The sequence below is a fragment of the Myotis nattereri genome (assembly GCF_964212035.1).
Source record: "Myotis nattereri genome assembly, chromosome: 2".
Lineage (NCBI taxonomy): Eukaryota > Metazoa > Chordata > Mammalia > Chiroptera > Vespertilionidae > Myotis > Myotis nattereri.
In genome coordinates this window covers 195,442,388-195,469,616 of record NC_138076.1, presented here as the reverse complement: position 1 = coordinate 195,469,616, position 27,229 = coordinate 195,442,388, and the positions used below count along the sequence as shown (strand labels likewise).

Genomic DNA, 27,229 nt, shown 5'->3' with positions numbered 1-27,229 from the left:
ACTGATACTGCTCCTAGGGCAATGGAAACTAAAGAGAAAATAAACAAATGGGACTACATCAAAATAGAAAGCTTTTGCACAGCAAAAGAAACCATCAACAAAACAACAAGAAAGCCCACTGCATGGGAGAACATATTTGCCAATGTTATCAATGATAAGCGTTTAATCTCCAACATTTACAAGGAACTTATACAACTCAACAAAAGGAAAATAAACAATACAATCAAAAAATGGGCAACGGACCTAAATAGATACTTTTTAAAAGAAGATGGAAGGAAGGCCAAGAGACATATGAAAACATGCTCAAAGTCACTAATCATCTGAGAGATGCAAATCAAAACAACAGTGAGGTACCATCTCACATCTGTCAGAATGGCTATCATCAACAAATCAACAAATGACAAGTGCTGGTGAGGATGTGGAGAAAAAGGAACCTTCATGCACTGCTGGTGAGAATGCAGACTGGTGCAGCCACTGTGGAGAACAGTATGGAGTTCCTCAAAAAATTAAAAATTGAACTCGCATTTGACCCAGTGATCCCACTTCTGGGAATATATCACAAGAAACTCAAGACACCAATTAGAAAGGATATATGCACCCCTATGTTCATAGCAGCACAATTCACTGTAGCTCAGATTTGAAAACAGCCCATCAGCAGATAAGTGGATTAAAAAACTGTGGTACATCTACACAATGGAATACTATCCTGTGGTAAAAAAGGAGTTCTTACCATTTGCAACAGCATGGATGGAACTGGAGGGCATTATGCTAAGTGAAATAAGCCAGTCAGAGAACGATAAATACCACATGATCTCACTCATTTATGGAATATAATGAACAACATAAACTGATGAACAAAAACAGCTCCAGAGACAGAGAAGCATCTATCAGACCGTCAAACCTCAGAGGGAAGGTAGGGGAGGATGGGGGCAAGGGGGAGAGATTAACCAAAGGACTTGTATGCATGTATATAAGCCTAACCAATGGACACAGACAACAGGGGGGGTGAGGGCATGAGTGGCGGGCATGGGGGGTAAGGGGGGGATAAGGACACATATGTAATACCTTAATCAATAAAGAAATTAAAATAAAATAAAAATAAAAACGGCAGAAAACACATTTGCATTTTAGAGGTAGAATCTGAGTTTGAACCTCCAAATAATGAGGATTTAATACTTGCCTTGCTGACCACACATTGTTTTTGTGAAGATGGAAGGGGATACAGAATATATTTTTTTAGTTTAAAAACAATTTATGAGTATTACTATCACAAAGAACAAAATATGCTTGCTAAAATTTCATCTCCTTTCCAGTGCACACACTTTCTTATGGAGGACTGGGTGTTGGGTTAGCAGCCTGGAGGGGCCTAAACTTTTGGGTTGGGAGAGTGCTATTAAAAGCAGTGGATGGAGCTTCACACTATGGAAACTACTCTGTGCCCCAATGCAAAGAGAATTTTCCCAGCCTGTACACTCACTAAATATGTGCTAATATTTTTCATTGTCCACCCCTCTGTTTATGTTCTTTCTTTACCACTCTCTGGAGCTGTGCAAGAAAAGTGAAATAAAGTAATGCAAATAGAAGCAGGAAGACATTTCTACATTACTCATTTTCTGTTCCTCTCTTCCCCACTTCCTTCCTCTACACTAAGTAATCTCCTTTATACCAGACCTTCTAGCCTTTCTCTCCTCTCACACCCTATATCCCTGACCACGTAATTCTGCAAACATACAGCTCCCATCATATCACACCCTTCAAAACATCCTCAGTCGTGTTGGGAGCTATTGAGTCAGGAGTTATTGAGGCGACACTTCTCTCCAGTGCTGGTGTTTCTTCCATGTGGAGGGAGTGGGATCAGTTGCAGTGCTCTACTTATCTCCCCCATCTCACTCATTTCTTATCTTGGCTGACAGGAGAAATAGCTCATCTCAGTGGTCAGTCCGGAAGGTGACACTGGCACTCCTTGCCTACCCACTCTTCTGCCCTTCCCTTGGGGAGCAAAGGGCCTGTAGGCAGCAAGTGTTCTTCTGTCCCCCCCATCACACCCCACCACCACCACCAACACCCAGGTCCTAAGACTTGCTGGGCTGCCCTGTCCACTGTTACCACCACCGGAAAGGTAAATCTGTCTGGAACCCAGTATTAGGAAGCCTGTTCGATTCTCCTGCTAAGATGCTTCCTCTGGTGTAGCCTTTTTCAGCTGTAAAGGCAATACCCTGGCTATGTCTATACCTGCCTGTGCTTTATTTCTTAACTGGTTTAGCACTCAGGCCAGGACAATGGGTACTTTTCATTAGATGCCCCGTGAACGCTTACAAACATATTTCCATTGTCTATGAAAACAAGCAGGGTCCTTAGCTTGGCATTTGAGGTTTTTCAGCCCCCTGAAAAAGGTTATCATCAACTTTCTGGGCCCAGTTCCTACTGTCCTGAGTCCTTGGGCATGCCAAGGACCTGAGAGCAACCACCATTCTGGGCTCATCTGATATCCTAGAAATGCTTCCTTTCTTCTTTCTTCCATATGGCAAATTCTGCTCCTTCGGCTCCCTGGCATTTAGGCCCATCAAAATTCTGCCACCCCACCCTACTCTTCATGTAAGCCCAGGTACATGCCCTTCTCTGCATGCCTTTCTTGACCCCGAGGGATCTGAGTTCCCTCTTCTGTGCCGGATTTCTCATTCTGTTTCCTCTGCCAGGAACTGTGTCTCCTCCTGCCCACTCCCCGCTGCCCCTCCCTCATGAGCCTGTCTGACCACCACTTATCTCTGAGATCTCCAGCTGATGCCTTTACCTCCGAAGCATCCTCAAGCCCTCAGGAGTATTGGGTGGTCCTCCTAAGTGCTTCCATAGGATCCTGAATACCACTAAATACACGGAAGTAAATGCTCTGCCTACTGTCTCAAGAAGTTTATGAAGGCATATAGATAACACTTGCAATTATGTACAAGCCCGAAGAGAGCAGGACTGCCACTCTAGATGGTAAATGCCTATGTCCACATAGAAACCAGAGGTAAATGCCCAGTAAATAGGGGTCCAGCCGGGGAGAGGCTCGGAATGAGTAACTGGAATCAGGGAGGCCTTTCCGGAATCCTCTGGCCCTCCAGGGGAGGCTCTCTTAAGAGGGGGTTATCCTATTGAGTGTCTAGCTTCTAACTGGTCAGTGAATTAAAGACATATATTATTAATTCAACTGCCCAGCGGTTAATAAGGGGGCAAGACTCCTAGTCCCTGGATTCAACAAAGCTAAGGGGGTGCATCCAGGCCACCCAGAATAAATCCAATGAGGAAAGGGTCTGGGCTCTCAGCCCTCCCCCATCTCATAAGCACAAATGCCAAAGAGTGGTGTGCAGCAACAGCAGGTTGCAGCTCAAATGACACGTCTGAATATTGAGGCCACTGCATTTTTCTCACTGGCTCGAAGCTTGGGAAGTCTGATATGACTCTTTGAAGTCTGCTCAGCGTACAGGGAATGTGTGGATTTTCTGGGGCCTCTGACAATATGGGGAGAGATAAGACCCTCTTGGGCTCAAGTATCAAGAGGCTTTCTCAAATTTATAAATGCTGCTGGGAAAAGGAGGAGAGCTAAAACTCTGATATTTTTAACAGGAAGTGTTGAACCCATCTTGCTTCTAAGTTAGGCTAAGAAGAATAAACCGATGGCTTATTCTTAGGGGATGGTGAGGGAGTCAATCTGGGCAGGAGAAGGATTGATCAAAATTGCTGCAGGACCCTAGCCAGTTTGGCTCAGTGGATAGAGCATTGGCCTGCAGACCGAAGGGTCCCTGCTTAGATGCCAGTCAAGGGCACATGCCCGGGTTGTGGGCTCGATTGCCAGTGAGGGACATGCAGGTGGCAGCCAATCAATGATTCTCTCTCATCATTGATGTTTCTATCTCTTTCTCCCTCTCCTTTCCTCTCTGAAATCAATAACAATATTTTTTTTAAAAAAAAAATTGCTGCAGGAAGGGTTTCTGCCTGAGGGGTGCCCTTGGTAGGCCCTACCAGGACATGAGCACTGTATTTCCTCATTTCTCCAATTAAAATGCTCTATACAGAGCATCTTGTTCTTGTTCCTTTTCTCATGCTGGGTCATTACCACCAACAATGTTGCACACACTGAATGACCACGTTTCAGCGGGGCTGGGGCAAACATGCGACGCGGTGGCACAGTACCGATTTCGGTGAGCCACTTGGCCACTGCACCGTAGATCTCATCCAGGATGAGGATGACCACAAGGTTGATGATGACCGCCGTCGCTGTCACTGTCACCCGGACATTGGAGCGTGTGTCCTTGTTGAGAGACAGAGCAGCTGCAGTTGTGATACGATACACAATGACCGCAAAGACAATGGAGAAGGTCAGGGCAATCTGTAGAGGAAAAACAGGGAACTTCACACATGCGCAGACAATTATTGAGCACTTATCATTTGCTCAGCCAACAGTATTATTGGCTAAACCAGGAATTTTTAATCTGGAGTCCATTGGTGGGAAACAGGGAACAGCAAACTCCCTAAATTCTCATGCAAATTCTAAGTACAGATGCATTTTTCAGGAGAGAGTATCTTCCATTTTTATCAGTTTCCAAATGGCCCATAATACACACAAAGAATTAACAATGGTGTGTACAATACACATAATGTGATTCCTTTTAGTAGAGAGCACTGGTTATGGAGGGCTAAATAGAAAACATGGAGAGAGAAAAGAGCAGGTTCCCTCTGAGAAGAATAATCTGTCCTGGATTGTACATTCTCTCCCTAAAAAAGGAGGGGGCGGGGCTCAAGCTTGGGCAGTGCTTTGCAAGCTGTGTGAATGACACTCTGGTGTGCAACAAATGAGGAATGGGTTTTACTAGTAGATGTGTCTGAGTTATGGATGTCTTCAGATTTCTGGGGGGTACCTGGGAGTGCTAAAGCCTGGAGTGTGCTGGTGGCAGCCTCAGCTGTTTATTCCCATGTGCTTTACAAATATCAGTGCTTGCCCTGTGGGCCATAGTGTGAAAAAGAGCCTCCCCTAAGCGGAGAGGATGCAGTGTTCTCTGAGTAAAGGGAGGATGTGTGTGTGTGTGTGTATGTATGAGTGGAGGAGAGGTTAGATGGGAAAGTCACTCTGTGGGAGACCCCTCTTCGGAGGTAGGCTAGCGGTAGGAGTAGCAGCAACCCCAGCCTCCAGGTCTAGGGAGGAATGACTACCATGTAAGAGGGAAAACCTGGATGTGACATCACCGCTCTCCAACAATGTAGACATTTTCACTTCCCGTTCCTCTGGGATTATCACTGCCAGACAGTAAGGGCCTGGAAAACATGGTGTGAGATTCTTTTTCCCCAGAATCACTTTTGCAGTGAAGGTCCATGGTGGAAGTAATAATGAGGCAGGGGCAGCCAGGGCATTGGAGAGAGAGAAAGAAAGAGAGAGAGGGAGGGAGGGAGGGAGGGAGGGAGGGAGGGAGGGAGGGAGGGAGGGAGGGAGGGAGAGAGAGAGAGAGAGAGTATTTGGGGTTGGATTTGGGGGAAAAACAATGGCAAAAACATCCTTTTCTTGGCAGTCTTGAGGGTGGTGCATGGAGAAACAACTGGGCAGAAAATCAACTTCGATTCTTCTTCTCTAAGAGGCCCAGCTGCTAAACTGGGGAAGGAAGAACACTCCTCCTGGCTATACAGAGTGTGATCCCTGGGACCTGCTCCATCAGCTGGAAAGTTGATAAACATGAAGGATCTCAAGCACAACTCCAGACCTAACTCTGTCTGCATTTTAACAAGATTCCTATTTAAGTTCCAGAGGCACTGCTCTCCTTACTTGAGAAATCCCCTCTTCCCACCTTCCCTACTCCCCCAGCCCCACCTCGAACATGTCCCTCCCAGCCCTCTGATGCTGTTCTTTGCCATCTTAACTTCTATGATCTTGATTTTTCCATCCCATAATAGAAATCAGGTTTTGAACCTCTCCTTCAGTGTTTCCCACAAGTGTTTCAAGATTCAGTTTTCAAACTGGAAGACCTTGGAGAGCACCAGCCCAGGCCCATGACCATTAAGTAGACCAGGAAACAGACGTGGAAAGTGATTTTCTCAAGGTCAAAAGGCAAGGACTACTACCCTACTGTCCTGGATCATGATAGGAATGAAAAAAATGTTAGCATTTAGGGCTCATTCATGTTTAGCTTTTTATCTCACATATAAGGGTCCAAGAAACAGCAGTGTGATTGATCCAAGGTCTGGAGAGTACATGGTAGAGCTGATACACTAATGATGATATCATCATCAACAGCTGATCCATTTGTATCCACTCTATGTCCTTATTCAATGCATATCTTCACTAGCACTAATCCTTATAATAGCACTAATGTCCCATTCTGACATTAGAATCCATGCACTCTGGCACTAAATCCAGTACTATTTTCACCACTTTGGCTGCATTATTGATTTTTTTTATTAAATTCAGTAAATATTTTCCAACCACTTATTATGCAAACCACTGTGCTGGGAATATTTCATGTTTGTGAGCAGTCTCCCCAACTAAGCCAAAAGCAGGGATTGGTCTTGTGCTGCATTCTGTGCCTCCCTGTTTGGTAAAGATTTGCTGATCCTGTGCACATGGTCACATTATCATGGTCCCTGTTGCTTTTGGTGTTTTAATCCCATAATATACTTCTGGGCAGAGCCAAATTGCAATGGAAGCCAGGCTATTGAGTCTACAGCCCTATTTGACATTCTAAGAGAGACAGAAAGGGGAATAGATCCCGACGCTCTAGGACTTCATTCTGAAGTGAAGTTGAGAAAACCATTGCACACATAACAACTGTTGAGCCTAGTAGCAGCTGGACAGAGTCACAGGCCTTAGTTCCTGACTTTCTGGTATGCTCTGAGCAGAGAACAGGGGGATTAGTTAGAGGAAACTTCACAGAAGCAGCCTTGAGACCATTTTCTATGGGAAAGGCTTGAAAGAAAGAATAAGGAGGAGCAAATAGAAAATCACAGGCAGAAGCTACCTCTGGGAGAAGCAACTAGTAGGAGAGTGCCAGTCTAGGCCATGGCATGTAATAGTAACTCAATTTTTAAAAATATACACATTAATGACTTTCTCACTGACATAATAAGTTTATCTCTGGAATCTTCTTAATTCACTTATTTTCTCATTCAGTCATTCATAAAAGATGTTTTGAGTACCTACTATGGGTCAGTTACCATTTTTAGGTGTCCAGGATATAATGATGAACAAAGATAAAAATTTCTTGGGCATTGATCTTCTAATGGGGAAAAATAGGCTATCTATATATATAAAAGCCTAATATGCAAATTGTCCCCACGGGAGTTCAATGGGAGACCAATTACTCACTATGATGTGCGCTGACCATCAGGGGGCAGCACAGAACAAAGGGAGGCCACAGCCAGCAGGTAGCAACTGGGGAAGGGAGGCCCTGGCCGGCAGCTGGAAGGCCCCGATTGGCCCTGATTGCTGGCCAGGCCTAGGGACCCTACCCATGCACGAATTTCATGCGCCAGGCCTCTAGTAACCTAATAAATAGGTAAAATACATAGTATATCTGTTGTGATAAATACTATGGAAACAAATAAAGCAGAACAGGGGTATAGGGAAAGATTGCAACTTAAAATAGGGTGGTCAGGAAGGGCCTCGGTGGGAAGGTGACATTTCAGCAAGGACCCAATTGAGTAAAGAGAGAGTTGGAGTGGAAGATGAATGGTGGAGAGGAGGAGGGCCAGCCCTTTAGTATAAGAATCTACATCTCATGAAATATGAAGACTTTAGAGAGTTTTTAGCAGACGAGTGACATTATCAGATCCAGATTTTACAAAGATCAGTAGAGGGACAGTATAAAGGCAGCGAGATCAATTAGGAGGTCATTGCAATAATCCAGGCAATGGAGGAAGGTTTCTGATGGCTGGTTCCCAATGTATGAGTATAAGTAAATGATTGTCTTGGGCATGGCAGGAGCGCTCACGCTCCTAGTTCTAGAGGAAGGAAGGACATTGCCTCTGATAATCCCCTGTCCTGTAAATTGAAATTTAGAAGAGGGTTAATTCAAAAAGAAAAGAAACTTAACTCAACATACTGGGTGAGAAAAGAAAGAGAAAATTTATCTTCATCCATGCTGCCTCTATCACGGTGGGAAGATGGACACAGCATGTGACATTTTCTTGGCTCTTGTCATCCTATGAAAAACATCCCCAGCTGATTTGGCAGACTGGCATCCCTAAAAACGTCCTCATGGCCCTGGTCCTGAAATCTTTTGCCAAGGTTCAGTCACAGGGGACAGAGGAGGGAATGATATTTGATACTCCAGTTTGTTGCCCAAATTTCATAACAAAGCACTCTTTTATAAACACCCCCTGACCCCTTGACCCCATGCTCCACACAGTGTTCTAGGGTAATGCCCTGGTCCTCACGTATGATGAACCAAGCTGTGAATCCACAATGGGGATTGCCCATGGCCACATCTCAGGGACAAGGGTTTGTTTTCCTTTTTCTCCCTGTTCTCCTTAGAACACAATTTTCTCTGCAGTTCCATAAGTGGGGGGAATGAGGTACGTTTAGTTCTATCATCTTTACTCTGAGAATGTAGCCCTTTGAAGTTCTAATTTAATTTGGTGAGTACCTCCTGTTAGAATTTCAATTTTGAGCCAGCCATTCCCCCTGCTTTCAAACCTCCTTGCCCCATAAAACCACCAAAACTAAAGCTGTTGGCCAAATGGGAAAATATCCTCAAGGTACTAGTAAAAAGCATCTCCCATTTTCCCTTAGCGTTTAGCCTCACTATCCTGTCAGACCTTTAAGGCTTTGAGAAGATTGAAAAGCAGGCCTGGCTGCTGTGGCTTAGTGACTGAGTGTCGACCTATAAACCAGGAGGTCACAGTTTGATTCCTACCCAGGGCACTGGGGTTGAGGGCTTGATCCCCAGTGAGGGGGCATGCAGGAGACAGCCAATCAATGGTTTTTTTCTCATCATCGATGTTTTTATCTCTCTCCCTTCCTCTCTGAAATAAATTTAAAAATATTTTTTTAAAAGGATTGAAAAGTATATTTATCCAATATTTTGGGGGGTTAGTTTCAGCACAATGGGATGTTACAAATATCTTAACCTATCACTACTGGGGGGTAGAGGTATTTTACTTATCTATTTTCTTATTTATGCATATATTTGTTATCTATAAACTCTTTGAGGGAGGGATTATTTTGTTTTATTTTCTGCTCTATCCCCACTGCCTAAGAATAGCGTCAAGCACATAGTTGGCACCCATTAAGTATTTCTTGAATGAATGAATAATCTCTGACAACAAGATGCATATTGTGGGAGGCTTTGAAGTGCTAAATTAAACTTTCTATCATTCCAGCTTAACACATTGCAATTCACCACATGTTGTTGAATAAATTCTACATGCCTTGCTCTTGTTAAACAATGGGAAGATAACAAATGTAGACTTCTAAGTTCTGGCAAGACACACATCACCTCTGCAGTTCATTTGCGAAACAAGTGGTTGAATTAGATCCTTCCTTCACTTTTTAAATTTCTGAGACTAGGACATGGTTCCTGTCCTCAGTGGTCAGGATGCAATAATAATGACAATAATAACCTTGGGCCAGGATCAGTTACCTGTGGTAAATAGGTCCAGAAAATCATTATAGTCCCACTTATTTTTAGGATAAGCAATCTCTCAAACCCTCTCTCCCTCCCCAGAACGAATGTATAATCCTGCTTAGAAATGCTGTCAGGATACACCTCTCCTCTGTAAAATGGAAGCTCTAGTCTTGAATACTAGAAGGATTCTACCTATAAAGAGGGGGCAGATGTTTTAGTGGCTTGTGCTCAGTCCTCTGAGTTTTACCTTTTATTCTTTTCAGCAAGATGGGATATTACAAATCTCCTAAGATCTTATTGCTTCAGTTACTGTTGGCTCACTTATCCTGGCTGCCAAGACCAACCTGCTACCACTTTGACTCAAATGTGAATCATAGACCCCTTCCCTACCTTCCCTGACACAGCTGAGACCACCTGGGTCTCTCAAAAAGGCTCTCTCAAACTCTCAGGGAGAACACAGAGAAATAAACATAGCAACTGCAGGGAAATGGAAAAATCAGCTTAGAAAGCCTAGGCTGGCTGTCTCCTGTGGCTCCCAGACTCTGTTCTATTCCACAAACCATCAGAGAGAGTTCGCCCACAGCCTAAACAGGCTGCCACAATTCTGTAGCCATCTTACCTGATTACTTCTTTTGAGGTCTTGGTCTATATCCCAATGTGAAGGTACCATCTCATGACCTACTCCCTGGAAGTTCCAACTTCAAACATCCGTGGTCAAGGCTGGGAAGGTAGAACCCCTTTCTACCCTCTTCTTTCTGAGAAGACTGAAACTCCTTCAAGAGTCACAGAAGGTCAACTGACCCCTTCCAGGTCTGGTTTTCTGTGTGAGAAAATCACCTTCCCTTCTTCAAGTGGCTGATACCAATAATGGCCTTGCTGTCAGATAAGATCCTGTCCTTCTATACAGGGACTGTGGCTTCATCTTTATTAGCCCCTCATGATTCCCAGAGCATTACAGAACAACACACCCACAGCATTCACTTAACAGGATCTAACAAGCATAAGTCATAGGCAGGTGTTCCCTCAAGGAAATTACCATGAACAAGATGGAGACAACATTTATCAGGTAACCTGGGAAGCGATCTTTCCAGGTCAGCTTATCTTCATCATCATCCTGGGGAGAAACAGGAGAGGAGGGACAATCAGAAGGCACAAATAACAGATAATAATTTTCCTTTAATTTTGCATGCATTTGCACATCATTAATCATTCATCATTCTAATATAGATATTTTTCTAGTTGCTGATGTCTTACCTCCCATATTAACAACAGCTCTCCTAATTTTTGTGATTTCTAGATAGCCTAGAAAAACTATGGTGAAAAGAGGACATGATATGAGCTCAGCCTAATTCTTGGCTGAAGTTTTAAAGTGTTCAACCACTTCTCAGCTGTGTGATCCTGAAATGTTTCCTAACTTTTCTTACCCCCTATTTCTGCATTGTAAAATGGGCACAGCCACAACACCCGTCTTGCCTACCACACAGGATGATTTTGTTTGTTTTGTTTTAATGAGAAACATGTGAACATGTTAAAGCAATGGACAAATGGCATATACAACCCAACCACAGGGCAACATCTTAAAATAGATCATTCTTTAAATAAAACATCAACCGTAGATCCCATTCAGTGTACAAATTACCCACAATTTTTGCTTTTCAAAGAACCTGCATGTGTTATCATTTGTTTACTCAAAAAATGACTGTGTTCTCTGCTTGTCCCAAATGCAGACATTTCTAGGTACAGGCTAAGCAATCAGTCTGGCTGAGAACTCTACCTTTCCCCCTCAGCTTGGGTCCAGTACACCCAGGGGCTGCTCTCTGGGACACGTGTACAGCTGACCAGTCTTTCAGCATACTCTAAAGACCCTCAGGTGGTCTGGTGAGGCCAACAAGGTATGTATGAAGATAAAAATCTCTGTCAATCAATTGTCATGTAAGTTTAGTCCAAGCACTTGTTTTCTCTGAGCTGCAGCTCTCGTACAGAGTTAAAATTGATACAGGGTTGTTGTGAAGACTCTTTGAAGCCATGTTCATAAAGATGCCATGAAAATGGCAAAGCATGTTACGCTGGTAAGGTCAGAGCCCTGCATTTCTGCAATGCATCTAAATCAAGCTCAGCCAGTGAATGTTACAGGGCCCCCTCCTCTAGTCTCTCTTTCCTCCTCGCCACTACTTCAGAATACACCTGATTTGGCTCTAGCAACAGTGCCATCTAGCCTTTGAAAGCTTGTACTGTAGGTGAAGAGCCTTGGCCTAGGAGATATCTTTCTAAAAACCCTTGTGTGTCTACTATGTGCAGAACTTGGTGCCAGGAATGGTGGGAGACAGAAGAACATGGATATGCCACTGCCCCTGGGGGCTTGCAGTATAAGAAGACAGAAGTGGCACACACATACCAAAAGCTTCAGGGAGCATTTGCCAGTGTGGGAGAGGGAATTATCTTGGACATGAGCCTTTGGGGCACTCGAGGAAAGAAATGATGTGTCTTTCTTACTGCATGTCTGGAGCTGAGCACAGGGTTGAGCTGGCTTAATAAGTGGGAGTAGAAATGAGTGTTAAGGCTGAAGTCATTTAATAATTAGCACTTTCATTTACAGATGATGGAAACAAGGGATACTCAGTTTTTCTTAGACCTGGTGATAAAATCAGGTCTCTAAACTCCTAGCCCAACAGACTTTCCATCACACAATTGAGAACAAGGGAACTACAGGTTGTGACCAATCTGAATGAATGAGAGCATATAAATCTGTTTCCGTTCAGACTGCAACAATACTCATTCATATGCTTCTAAATTAGGCCAAACATCAAAAGGGAGTAGCACTTCTTTCTGTTTGCTTCAGTATAATACTTTGTTTTAATCACACCTGTGATATTTTCCTTTAAGATTTTGACAAGGGAAACTGAAGATGGGTTAGGGTTAGGGATTCTGCAAAGAAAATAAGGGGGTGCATCACCGGGCTCTCCCTGGTGTCTCCCTCATTACAATGAGGGTTTTGATGATTTTTTGACTCTTTTTTCTTCTCTCTGGCCTAGAGATAAGACATTCTGCCTTAAAACCCAGCAAACCAGATGTGTTCTGAAATATCAGTGGTGAGTAGTAAGGAGAGAACTCCAGTTCATAGGCTCCATGTTATCAGTTGCTCCATAAGGGGGCTTTGTGAATGAGCAACAGAGGAGGGAGAGGCAGAAAAACCCGTATTTGGTCCCTGAGATGAGAGGAAGGGGTGAGAAACAGCAGGGTGAGACCGGTTTGAAAATGGCCCTCAGGGAAGAGTTGGACAGTCCTGGAAGAAATGGGGGAAAGGGAAGTATGAGCAGAGGATCGGGAAATATGGCCCATGATGAAATGAGTTCCAATAAATAAGAACAACTGTAGAGGATGACTAATAAACCCGTGGAGGAGTCAGGCACCTGCGATGGCTTTGGTTAAGGTTTCATGCCAAGAGGATGTCTACCTTCTTCAGGCCAGGGACCAAGGGGGTGAGATGTCTTTGGAACAGCCTCTACCCTGCAGTGAAAACTCTGTCCTGGAGAATGAGTTTTGGACAGCATGGTCTGAGCACCTTGGAGGGCCAGGCTCTGTGCTGGATACTGAGGACACAGTGAGGAGAAGGCTCAGCCCTGCCCAGAAGGAGCTCAGAGACCACGGCAGAAACAAGGAAAAGGATTTCAATGCTAACCCTGGCAAGGAAGGTGGCATTACTATTTGGCATAAGAAAGAGATGTATCTAAAGAGCAATTGACTTGGTTTCCCTCTCAGAGCAACTATCTTAAAGAAAAATATTCATTTTGACACAGATGTTCTAGTGTTTATTGAGAAATCACCTCCTCTCATGTTAACATTGATGAGCCCCTTTTTTCCTGAAAGTTATAGCTTCTACTTCACACATTGAGACACTATCCAAACACAAGAGGCTGAGCGAAACACAAACATTACTAACTGCCCTCCAAGCTCCCCCAGTTACTGGTAAAGAGGACAGTGAGTAAAGCAGACTTGGTGTATAATAACCAGCTCTGATAATGGGAGCTAATTAAGACTCTCCACTCACTGGCACATTAAAGATGTGAAGATTCGTGGCAGAATGCAGTTCATTTGATTACACTCTGCATAACAATCACATAACCAGCATAGATAATAAAATGAGAAACAGCCTTGAGACCAGAACATCCGAGTTTAACTCTTGGCTCTAATACTAACTAGTCAAATGGCCTTGGAAAATTCCCAGAACCTCAGTTTCATCATCTGTAATTATATTTCTTACCTATAAACATGTAAAATGGTAGTATCTGTAACACCAAATTACCATACATTTTATATGAATTAGCTAACCCATGGAGAGGGTCGCGCCAGTGCACCTGCCCACAGAGGTTGGTGAGAACGCTTAGCGCCTCCTTCTCCTTTTAAAACAGAGATGATAACCCTTGTCCCACCTAAGTGGCAGAGGTATTGTGCAGATCACATGAGTGAATGCCTGTGAGAGAGCTTTGTAAACTGTAAGGCGTCAGACAAAAGTAAGGTCTAATCAGCTTCATGATCACAGCAAAAGCAGGTGATTAGCAAGCACTTAGCTAATGTCACCATTGTTAAGACATGAGCCTAGCTGTCACCTGTGTTTGTTTCTTTGTCTCTGCTGTCTTGTTTCTGTCCCTGGACTATGGCTCCTACTTCCAAGTCTCCCATAGCAAGTAGCACGGTGATATTCATGTATAACTATGGAATTTCCCTTTTGAAAATATTTATATTCAGAATATGTGTTCTCTGTACTATCTTAGAAGCTTTTCTGTATACATGCATACACACACACACACACACACACACACACACACACACACTCCACACCCAGATTTCCCTATTACATTGTATGGATACATTTTTTTCACAACCAATGAACCAATATTATCATTCTTAATTTAAGCTCATACTTTACTTATATTTTGTTAGTTTTTACCCATTGGCCGTTTTCTGTTCCAGGATCCTGTCCAAACATTGTATTTAGTCATCATGTCTCCTCCAGACTGTGATAGTTTCTCAGACTTTCCTTGACAGTTTTGAGGAGTACTGGTCAAGTGCATTGTGGAATGTTCCTCAATATGGGTTTGTCTTAAGTTTTTCTCACAATTATGCTGAGGTTGTAGGTTTGGGAGGAAGACCACAGAGATAAAGTGCATTTTATCCCTTTATATCAAAGATGCAGGCTATAATATGACCTATCACTGAACATATTAACCTTAATCGCTTGGTGGAGGTGGTGTGTTTATGAGGTTTCACTACTGCAAAGTTACTCTTTTTCCCCCGTTCTATACTTTTTCTTTATAAGGTAGTCACTATATGCAGCCCACAATTAAAAAGTGAGAGTTATGCACCACTTTCTTGACAGGATAATGTTTACAAATTCTCCTAGGTTTTAATCCCGATTTTTATATTTTGGATATTTTTAAGGTGGGGCTATAGAGAAGAGGGTCAAAATGATAAGGAAACCCCAAGTTCAATTTGGGCAATGCTTTCTACAGCACAGGCCCAGGGGCCATTTGTTCTGTTCCAAAGCCATCCAAGCATCCAGTGTGATCTCGTTCTGTCATTCTGGTCCCATTCTCCTCTCAGACACAGCTACTTAATGCTCTCTCTGCTGGGTGGGCCTTCAAGACCTCTCACAAACAACACTTACTCTAGAAACATAGATTCTACCAACCTCACTATCTTATCTCTCTTAGTTCTCTCTCCTAAAACAGCTCCTCCTCCGGGCAGCCTTCCTGGCCTGATCTTGAGGCCACTATTGGACTGTATATCCTTCCCTTCACTGAGCTTAATACATGCTCCTCTCTACCTCACCCTGCCCCCCAATACACACATAGCTTCTATCACCATCATGTGAGCCTCCAGAATGGTCTTTGTCCCTATAGCCCAAGCACACACAACCTCTCAGGCTGAGCCTACAGGTCCTGCTCCTCAGCCCTGTGGACTTGCCCATGACTGATCCCCAGAGTTATCTAGAGATAAAGACTTTTAGGGACAGAATCTCAATCTAGGAGGAGAATCTTGGCAAGGGGCATGAGGCAGTCATGTGGCACAGCACCTAAGTCTACAGGCATGCCTGAAGCCCAGGGCATAATGCAGTATAATTTGTGGCTAAATGGAAAACATTATTTATTCTTCCCACGGCTTGGTTTTCCTAGCAGACACAGAAAAACAGACTCTGGCTCCCTTGTCTCCCATCCTGAGGTCCAGCCTGCTTACTTGGCTTCCTCGGGTTCCCTGGACAGCTTGTTGCTTCACTTTCTCTGTTTCCCCAGGGGGACTGCCTTGGCCTTTCTGGGTCCCAGTATTGGACTGAGCTTCTCTCCCTCTCTTATCCCAAACCCAACTGTTCTATTGTGTCTCCTGCCTAGATTCAGATTGCAGGCAGCCCCTCCCTACTAATTATTTAAAGGGAGACCCTTTTACATTGTGGTAATGGTAAAATGAGCTTTAGGTGGGCTTAACAAGATATGAGAGCCTGGGGCAGGCATATTATTGCCTGCAAAAGAAGAAGGCCTAGCTAAAGCCATAAGCATCCTCACCCAGTAATAAATGTCTAAATCCCTAATATATAATCTTACCTAGCATATCATACAAAACGTTAAGCCAAACAGCCATGGATTTAGAATACACGTAAAGCCTGTGCTATAATCTCCAAGGCTTGACATGATCTACATGATCTAGAGGAGCTCTAGCTCCTCTCACATTTCATTTCCTACCATTCAATCTCTTGCTCACTTCATTGCAGCCACACTGGTCTTTCCTACTCACTGAACACCCCAAGCTGGTTTCCCCTTCAAGACGCTTGTAAGAGTCCTCTCCTATCTCTTTACCCAGTTGGGTCCTCTTCTCACTCTTCTTCTGTGCTCAGCTGTAGCATCACCTCCGATGAGGTCTTTCCCAGTGCCCCAGTCTATAACCTGGCCCTTATTACTCTCTATCACAACACATCACTATCTGAATTTACCTGTCTATTTATCTCCTCTCTGTCTCCCTTAAGAAAACATGAGGTCCATGACAGCAGGCAGTCTCTGTGTCTAGTTCACCACTGGCTCTCCAATGCTGGCCTTAGCCTAGCCTGAGGATCCTTCTGCATGTGTGACTCAGGGGTGAATATCAGTCTGGAAGCAATAGCCTAGCTCACTGGGTAGTGCTCAATGCTCCTAAGGTTGGGATTGAGTATTTAGTCTCTGGATGGGTTAAATCCAGTTTCACACAGGAAGAGCCCATGAAACAATTTTGTGCCACTGTCTCAGGTTACCACCAGTGCCAGAACCTAAGGGGAAAATGCAAGAGATTTGTGGTAATCTTTTGGCACGTTAAGAAAAACGGAAAAGTGCATGTCCCATTGGCATGTGCCAATAAAGACAACCTTTTTGGATGGAAAATAATATAGGAAAGAGTTTTAGACTGAGTAGCACCCAGCTGTGTTCTGGCTAATCATGAAGACCTTTGTGACAGAGGTCCTACAGCCACACTGCACTCCTCCTAGAGTTTGTCACATTAGGTCACCCTTCCTTCCTTCCTTCCTTCCTTCCTTCCTTCCTTCCTTCCTTCCTTCCTTCCTTCCTTCCTGCCTTTCTTTCTTTCTTTCTTTCTTTCTTTCTTTCTTTCTTTCTTTCTTTCTTTTTCATTGATTTCAGAGAGGCAGGAAGAAGGAGAAATAGAAACATCAATGATGAGAGAGAATCATTGATCAGCTGCCTTCCACACACCCCCTACTGGGGATCGAGCCTGCAACCTGGGCACGTGCCCTGACCGGGAATCGAACTATGACCTTCTGGTTTATAGGTCGAGGCTCAACCATTGAGCAACACTGGCCAGGCAGGTCATGCATTATTTCTTAGTCTAACCTACAAGCCTCCAGCTTCATTTTGGGCCTTTTCCTTATGTTCTACCCCACAGAATGGAGAACTGATCTATAGAAAATTTGTTTACAAACTTAAAGTTCTGCATGAAATCCCTCCTTACTCTTGCTTTCTTCAGGCCCAACACTCATAATTCCTATTTTTCCCTACTCATAATTCCTATTTTTTTCCTACTAAACTAAATATGGAAGAAAATCAGTGGTTTATATACCTGTTTATATTTTTTCTCCCTGAACCACTGTGACACTCTAAGGGGGTATCCACACCTTACTGTATTGGGGGCAGGAGCGGGGAATAGAAAGCAGGTCCTCAGCCCTGAAGGAAAAAGAATTGTTGGCTCAGCTCCCAGTAGATGCTCAGGACACAGAGAAGAGAGGTCGCTGCTGTGCAAAGGTGAGGTTAGAATGGGACAGCCAGGGCAATGTCACAATTCCCACATTAGCTAATTATCAAAATCACTTAGGTGACTTCAAAATACACTGATTTCTGGCTCTGCCTCAGGTCTACTAAATCAGAATCTTGAGGGTGAAAGAATCTGTTTTTGAAAAATGCTTCACAGGCGACACTGTAAATCAGCCCAATTCGGGAAATACCATTCTACAAGACTCAGCCCTGCCTTGCTCTTTTTCCTCCAGGGCCTATATTCCTGTGGCTTGTCCCTCTGTGAACAGATTCGCTGAGAGGCACTCACAGGGTGGAAACAAGCTTGGAGACAATTCCCTCATGCACAGTGTCCACACAGAATTTGTCACATCAGCTGCATTGCCAGCCCAGCCCACTGGCCAACTGGCTCCCATACATGCGCCTTCCCCTCTTCTTCCCCGACCGCATGCTGATTGTAGGCCTCCAACAGGCAGGCACTAATCAAACTTCAGCCCAGGGATAAGTTTCAGACCTACTCGGTAGGTCCTAGAATGAGAAGGGCAATGTCAGAGAAGGCCTAGAAAGCATCTGATTATTTTAATGTATGCAGTTACCTTGAATTTGGTGAATTTATTGGGCTTTAAAGTTTCCCCGGACGCACAGAGCACCATATCAGGTTCTACATTAAGAAAGAGAGGGTCACCGCCTTCCACTCAAAAACAGAAGTGGCAGGCTTCTCCGTGTGAAAAATTACATTTGGAAACATGTTAGTAACTTTTATTTAAACATTGTTCCCTTTGAAAGATTTCACCGGCAAATGAATAAATAATGAATCTTGCCAACATCCAATGTTGTTCTGGCCAGAAGAGTAAGGTCACTTTGTTCATTCATTGTTTTGTTAACAATGTCAGTCACTTCTGGCCTCAACTCAAGGGCAGAGCCGTCACTGTTATACCACAGTTAGACAATATACATCTAAAATAGTGTTTGTTTTTAACTAGGAGAAACAATTTTCAGCAATTTGCAACAACAGTAAACTGGCAAAAAGACACTGCAATTAACTCTCATCATGGTATTTGGTAACACTGGCTCCTTTATCATGCAATGTTTGCTTGTTGGTTTGGTTTCAGATTTTGTTAGCTAATAGAGAACAGTGGTTAGTTGCTCTTCCTCTTCACTAAAAACAAGGGCCAGAACAAATGGGGAGGGACTCCAGCAAGAGAAATTGGGTAAGACAAGCAAAAGTGCGTCTTAGATCTTCTTCAAGGCTGCGTCAAGGGAGGTCAAGGGAGGTCAAGGGAGGCATCCGCCATTAGGCTTCAGGAGAACAGAATCTCCAAGCTGGCCCTGGGACATACCCAGGCCACTGTAACACACATTGTTCAGTAACCCATTCTGCAATTAATTATTGAAATAATCCCCCTTCCTGTGAGGACTTAGGTGAGGTCAGATCCTGCCCAGCCATTCATGCCTTTTCTTGGGGTTCGGTGAGCAGGAGTTGGCTCTGTCCTGCTGGGCTGAGGATATCCTGGGCAAAGCCACAGGACCGTGACAAAAGTCAGTGCCCTCAGCATGGTCAACTTCAGCTGGGCATGGGTCTCCACTTACCAGGCCCAGCACAGAGAGGTAAGTGGGGCCAAAGAGAGGAAGAAAAATCCATGAGGAGGAGAAGGAGGAGGAAGGGAAAGGGTGGTTACTCTGAGGCTGGATATGCAGGTCGCCTCTGTCTGGCTTTCTCCTTTGTCATTCTCATCCTACAGGGCCCAGGATGAGGCTCTGCACACAGAGGACAACTGAGAATACTAAGAATGAGCAGGTCCCAGCATGGGAGGGTGGACTGGGCCAGCTCCACAAATCCAGCTCAGAACCCACCGCCCCTGCTGTGGGTGACTCCCCACCTTGCCATGTGGTGAGGAAGAGAAGGACCCGGGAGTCCATCCAAACTCCTACCCTGTGATGCTGATGGCAGAGCCCACGGTGCTGCTGGAGCTCCCAGAACACACTCCATCCCACTGTTCACACACTGGCCTTGCCATTAGTTCTGCTGTCAGTGCTGAGATCAGAGGATTTAATGTTGACACTTGAAAGAGGTTAAGATACTTTAATAAAGTGATGGGGTCAGGCCTGCCGAGAGCATTGAGAATGGGCATTGATGAGTCCTGTTACAATTTTATAAGCATCTACTATGTTCCAGAAACTGTGCTGTGGCCTTTGTGCTCCAGGACTCTCAGGGTCATGAGAGAGACAGATGGGCAACAGTTACAGTGAAGGGAAGTACTTGTTGTGGAAGCATGAGGGAGCAATGCCTAACTTTTATTCAGGAATTTTCATGCATGAGTGCTTGCATGCCCATGTACATGTGTGCAAGCATGAGTGTGTACACACTCACAAACACACAAACTCATGCTTGATGGTCTGGGTGTAACCCTGAACAATGACTGCCTAGCTAAAGTAGTGGTCCAAGACTGATTGTTCTATCCATCATCCATCTGTCCATTATCCATCCAGCCATCCACCCACCTATCCATTCATTCATCCATCCAGCCATCCGTTAATGTGTGTTTACTATATTACAGGCACTTTCAGGATTCTTTACATATCTGATCTTATTTATTCCTCAAAATAATTTTATGAGATAGGAATTATTAGTCTCATTTTAGACCTGAGAAATTTAAGACCCAAGAAAGTTAGTTATGTTACCAGAGTTACACTAGTAAGTGGCTGAGCTGGGATTTTAATCAAGATCTCAATAATTCTAACCCTATTTTTAATCTCTTCCGTGTTTCCTACACTGTGTTTTTCAGAAAACTGGATTTTCCAGGTACTCACAGCTGTTCTATAGGCACAATCTCTCTTCCTTTTAGGAAATCTAATCTTCTAGTACATATTAGAAGCTCTGAGAATACCTGTAGTATCTGTGTAATCCAACACTCATAGACACAATTGATCATGAAAGCTCTAGGGTAGCAAACTACCCAGGTCTGTGGCAGCTTGAGAAAAGCTACTTTATCACCTTATCTGATCTAGGACTACAACACAGAGTTTCTGCCCCGCCCCCGATACGACACCTTTTTCTTCAGCCAGAAAATAATGATTTGACCTTAAACCAATCAACAGTCCATCCCCTTGCATCTCAGTGGCCTTCTTCTTCCACTGGCCCTTCACCCTTTCTTTCCCTGAACTGCAGCATGCTTCTGTGAAACACGGAGAACAGAGTCATTAGAATGGACATTATGGGTTTGGTCTGCAAGCTAGTGTTGAGCATACACTGGAACTTTCTCATACTATTTTCCAACTCTGAGTCTGAAACACGGAGAACAGAGTCATTAGAATGGACGTTATGGGTTTGGTCTGCAAGCTAGTGTTGAGCACATTGGAACTTTCTCATACTATTTTCCAACTCTGAGTCTGAAACTCTTCACTGGCCCAGGACGAGTTCCCATCTTCCTGGTTGTTCTAGCCTCATACCTCAGACTCTGTTGTTGGACTCTCAGAACAATGGCCTCACTTTCTACCCTCCGTCTCTCAATCCCCAGCGTCACCATTAAGGAGAGTATCTATCAGCACTTATTTCTCTAGATTCTCTTTCCATCCATCTCATAGTTCTCTTCCTGAAAAAAAGACAGACTGGCAGGACCAATCCTGACATGAGCACCCCATGCCCAGAAGGGAGTTTACTCACTGCTCCAGAAAGAGAGAGCCTGGCCCTACCTCTCCTCATCTGCAGCCAGAACCAGGAGCCAAGGGAGACACAGTGGTGTGTCTGCCTGGGGAAACCCCCTCCACTCTGCAGCTGCCCCACATCTCCGTCCCCAACCCCCATCCAGGGAGTCAACATACATTATCTCCTTGCACTTCAGGCCCTGACTCACTGCATTGTTGGGACATGACTGCCAGGGAATCTGCAGCCTCAGCTGCTCCAACCAGGCTCCCTGCTCTGCACCGCAGGGTACAACCACCTCCCTGTATCACCAGCTAGGGAGTTTTTTCCCAATAAGCTCAAGTCATCCCAAATGTTTAACCCCCAGGAGTGACTGGAGTCAGTCTCCAGAACATGCACAGGACATCTCTTTTCTTAATGAACAAAAGGCACCGCTTAACATAAGAGCTTGCCCTCTCCTAGGTCTCACCACCATTCATTCATCCATCTCCAGGCCCTGGGCAAAGGGCAGTCAGGGTTCTTTGAGATCCCACACAAGCCAGATCAGAATTTATGGATGATGCATTACATTTTGATGGCTTCTGATACAGAAACAGAATAGTGAAGATTGAAGCTGAGAAAGAGAAGGAAAATCTAATTCCTTGAAAATAGTAGGCAATCTGGAAGAAAGCTACCAGGACAATAAATGCCTGACAGAAATAAGGAAATTCTCCTCCCTTTCTCTCTCTCTTTTCTTTCCATCCTCATTCACCATGTAGTCAATAAATATTGATGGGTGAGAAGGAGGGAAGACAAAAAGAAGGAAACACCCTTTTGTCTGGGGACACCCTTGTGGTCCTCTTCTCTCGTTTCTGGGGAAGAAAACATCAGGCAGTATCCCAGGGTTACCATAGAGTTGAGAGCTCACCATCACCATGGATTCGTGTTGAGGAAGAACTCAACACAATTAAGTTATAGCCCCAGCTCTGAAATTTATTTCTACTTGACCTTTCATGAGCCAGAGAGGGGGAAAATTTATTTAAATTCCTCATTCCCAAATTTTACTTTGAAAAAGTAAAATGATTTTCAGAACTATACTCATTATTACATCCATTTCCTTTCTTACCCCAAAGTTTCCAACTCCCCTAAAAGCTGGTCACTGATGTTTTCAAATGGAGACTCTTTGGTGGTTATGTAGTAAAGGATTAACCTTAACCAAATGAGGCCTGGCCTTTGCCTTCAGCTACCAGGAGGTGATCTCCAGGCTCTTCAAATGTCCTACTAATGGGAATGTCTTTGTTTGCCTGGGGCATTTGGCCACCAGATAATCTAACAATGTGATTTATCTCTGGGCCATACAGAATTATTTCTACCCCAAGATGGGCCAGAGACGAAGATCAGCCATATAGGATCAAGCCCCAATAAAAACACTAGACATCAAAGCTCAAGGATGTTTCTCTGGTTGGCAATACTTTGTGAATATTGTTACACACTGACGCTGAGGAAGAGACACTGTCCTGACTCCATGGGGAGAGGACACTGTGAGTTCTTTGATACTTTCGTGGACTTCATCTTCTGTAGTCCTTCTCTTGGCTGGTTTCAAGCTCTGTCCTTTCCCTGTAATAAATTGTAATGTGTGTACAACAGCTTTCAGTAAATTCTCTAAGTTCTTCTAGCAAGTTACCAAATATAGGAGTGGTCTGGGGGACTCCCAAATTTGCAATTGGTGTCAGAGGTGAGGGTGGTCCTCCTAACTTCGAAGCTGACTAACTCTTTATAGTTGGTCTAAACTTTCATGGTGAATAACATTGGTTCATAGATTAGGAAATGGTACTTCCACTGGTGGAACTCTTCTTCATCTAGGGGTCTGTCTGTTACACTGACCTACTGAGGATTCTCAGCTAATGAAAATATTATACAGATATCCTTACATCTAGTAGTCAGCTTGCAGAATTGTATAACTGTAAGCACAAATTGCCACAGTTGCAATTTTTGGAAGTACTGATAATCCTTAATGGAGACAGCAACCTTCCTCCACATACCCTCAGCACTTGGTCCATGCTGCCGATGTGTATTCATCACTTTCTGCTCTGTTTGGTTATCTGTGTGTCTTGGTACATGAGACTGTGAGCTTCCTGAGAGCAGCAACTGTACCTTACATCTTAATTGTATCTTCTGCTTTCTGGAAATCAAGGCAAAAAGTAATTCACTAAGTGTTTGATGGGTTGAACTGGATTGGCTGATCCTTTGAAGACAGTAAGTAGTTGTGTCCATGGATATGTGGTTATTACAGTCCTATAAACAAGTTCTCTTTAAACTGTGAGCCCACATAAAATTTTACAAGTCTCCTGGTCCTCCCTAAGAAGATATTTGAAAAGAAAAAATCAACGCAGAGGCAGCAGAGCACAGAGCAAAAAGCACACATATGGGATTTGGAAGACCTGGGTTCTGGTGATAGCCTCATATTCCTTGGTAGTGGCTACATAACCTTAGACAGATCACTTGACCTAAGACTAGGTCTTCTCATCTGTAAGACAGTGAGAAATACTATACCCTCAGGCCTCCCAAAGACATACCAAGAAGTAATCATTATAAAGCTCACAGTATTATAAGTTCGGATTCCAAAGACATTTTCTAAGCATCTGCTACCTGTTAGGTACACTGCAAGGCATTTGCTGTCATTGTTTCATTCCATTAAGTCCTCATATTCTGGTGTTGGGGGTAATAATTGGTAAGGAATCTTAGGTAGGGGTATAGACAACACAAGACTGGCCATGAGATGATAATAATTGATGTTGGACGAGAGAACATAAAGGTTCACTCTACTATTTCTTTTCTTTTTGTGCATATTGAAAAGGTTCTAATAAAACACATATTTAAAGCAATCATCTTGGCAACAATGTGAGGCAGGCCTTACTAGTCCCACTGAGAACCAAGGCACAGAACTAAAAAACCATGTGGGTTCCACAAGATGTTAGAAGTAGAATTGGGTCTAAGACCTTGGTTCCTACATCCATGCAATTTCCCCCAACTCCAGCTGCCTATCTCTGGGGAGGTTACTGTCCTGTGTGGCTGGTATCCGTTGACCAGAATCTCACTAGCCCTCACAAAGGTGTTCTTTGAAGGTCTAAGTTTGCTTGCAGGAGAGGTGGATCACTGAATAAAAAATGAAGAGATAAGGGAAAACAGCATTCTGCCTTCCTTTCCTATGCCAGGGACCCCTTCCCACACTTCATTTTAGAAATTCAAGGAATATTGGGAATCCTCAAAGTCCCAGTCACTGTCTGCAAATATTGAGTCCCAAGAACACTGGAAGGTGTTGCTGGAGGCTCCAAGAATGTATAATAGACAATCCTGCCCCCTCTCCCCCGCCCCAGCAATTACCTCAAATCTGCCCACAATGGTATTTTAGAATTTATTAGAAAACTGTACAAAGAGAAACATATCAACACAATAATCTTTCTCCTTCAAAAGGATTTGCTCTAGAATAAAGAGAGAGGTTTGCCTATCTCTTCTGCAAATGAAGGAACAGTGTGTGTGTGTGTGTGTGTGTGTGTGTGTGTGTGTGTGTGTGTGTAGAGAGAGGAGGCAGATGGAGCTGAGCAAAAAGAAGCAAATTCACAAAGGCCTCTCTAGGGGCATGCTCATCTACAGCTATGGGGCTGGCGATAGCTTGCATTTGTTGAGGAGTTCAACCCTGGGATGTATACAATTTTCCCCAAATAACCCTTGAAGGAAGAAATAACAGGGTGCAAGTGACACCAACAATACTCAAAAGCATGGAGACATATTTAACCACTTTCTTTACTATGAACACATTTTGCCAAAGCCCATGTCCTAGGAATCTCTCCCACTCAATTAAAAGAAAGTCACCAAATGGGTTGTGTTTTCTCACCCCATGTTTTCATTTTCTCCCAAGCTCTTGCCACAACACATTGGTTGGCCAAACCAAAATACACCAGGGAGCCCAGTCACCCCTCCAACCTCAGAAACTGCCACTGGTGCCTATTGTGTGACATGCTGCTTCCACACACATCACTGGGCATGGCATTCCCAAAATGTCTTTTCCTGGGTGGGGACTGGAAGGGACAGTCCCTAAAGGTTTCCTCCGTAATTACACCTTACGTTCTAGCTTACTATCTAAATAAAGTAACTCTTCAAACCGTGGCTAGATTCCCCATGCTCCCAGTTTTCCACAGAATCTCCAGGTTTTTCACACAACCAAGAGGCAACCAGCCGAGCATGACCAGAACCCCCAGCCTCCAATCCAAGGCCATGTAAAATATACCAACTTTAAGACAGTGGAGAAAACATTAAACCTGAGCTCTGTAATTGTGGTCTATTGACAGGCATGTTGTGTCATCAGTGCATTCTCAGTTCATGCCTCATGTAGACGGGGACTGTGAAGGACAACAGAGGCCTTGTAACGCTCTGCACTCTGTGCCTTTCTGAACACTCTTGCTTTGAAAAGTAGGGTCCATGGGTTGAACAATCAAGTTCTTTCAATAAATGTGCCTTAGGCTCATTTTCTTTCAGGTTAAGTGTGGGCAAGTGTGGGGGACCCCTGGATGGCAGCTACCTGGCATAAAGGAGTCCACTTTTATATATATGTGTGTTGAGCCAGTCCAGTGATGTGTGTGTGTGTGTGTGTGCGCGCGCGCGCACGCGTACGCATGCATGTGCATGTGTGTTTGCAGAGATAAGGAAGTAAAGAAAGCAACAGACACCCAATACATCAAAAATCCCTGCCAAGTGACCTGGTACTAAAGAATAACATTCATTTCGGGCAAGTGTCTAGATATAAACAAGTTAAGGGTAGTTTGGGAGCAATCATGATCAGAATGAGCCAACATTAGTATTTAGGATAGGTAATGCCAAGGCAACTTCCCGATTGGAAATTCTGCATACTATATCTAGATTTCAGGAAGGCTTTTTTTATGAATTAAAATTTAAAATAGGCAATGCCTATTGGCTGAGAGCCTAATATGTCCATCGTAAGGAGTCTTCCTCCTATCTATATCCCTATCTGCTCAGTTCTCACTCCTACTTCTCTCCATTCTGCAGAGGCAACCACTATTATTTTTCTTTTTCTTTTTTCAGAATGTCTTACAGAATGTCTTATGAATACAGTAGCAAATACAAATGTATGTGTGCATTGATTTGTAGTTTCTCCTCTTTTTACAAAAAGGAGGCACATTACACTCCTTGCTTGTATGTTCAGGAAGGTTTTGAGGAAGGCTGTGCTTTGTGGACAGATAACTTTATTGGGGCAAGGAGCGGGGTGGTAATGGGGACTGGACAGAACTGTGCAGTTGCAGGGACATGGCATGAGACCAGAGATAGAATTGAGTTCTGTTGACTTTCTGTCCTGGGTCCTTCCCATTGCATTGCTCTGTCTCCTGGATCAGCGGTTTATGCATGCAAGAAAGGACTTCTGAAGTACTGGCAGGCTTCTTGGAAGCAGTTTGTCCTCTAAGTAGTTTAAAATATCCCCTGGCAATCTTGCACACACCACTCATTTGCTTAATAAATCTTTTTCTCATAGACCATGCAAAGGTAAACTTTGAGTCCTTTGCTCTTGAAATGACTAAATGACCTAACTATGTGAAAGTCCCAGCCCAGTTCTTGGCACATAGTAGCCACTTCATAAAATAAATATTAGTTGAATCTGAATAGTCACTAAATTCCAATTTAATGGAGCCTAGATCAAGTTAAAGAGATTAAAAATATTAGTCATACAGGAACAAGGAACT

At 43.8% G+C, this 27,229-nt stretch overlaps 1 protein-coding gene across 2 annotated transcripts in view; it reads right to left on the bottom strand.

Moving 5' to 3' along the window:
- ANO2 (anoctamin 2) overlaps window positions 1-27,229 on the bottom strand; it is a gene marked incomplete at both ends in the record, with an annotated part of 294,774 nt that overhangs the window by 63,157 nt on the left and 204,388 nt on the right. For both annotated transcript variants that reach the window (XM_081084448.1, XM_081084447.1), the window contains 2 exons: window positions 4,174-4,369; window positions 10,627-10,704. In XM_081084448.1, coding sequence (XP_080940574.1) covers window positions 4,174-4,369; window positions 10,627-10,704 — 274 coding nt within the window. The remainder of the gene's footprint in view (window positions 1-4,173; window positions 4,370-10,626; window positions 10,705-27,229) is intronic.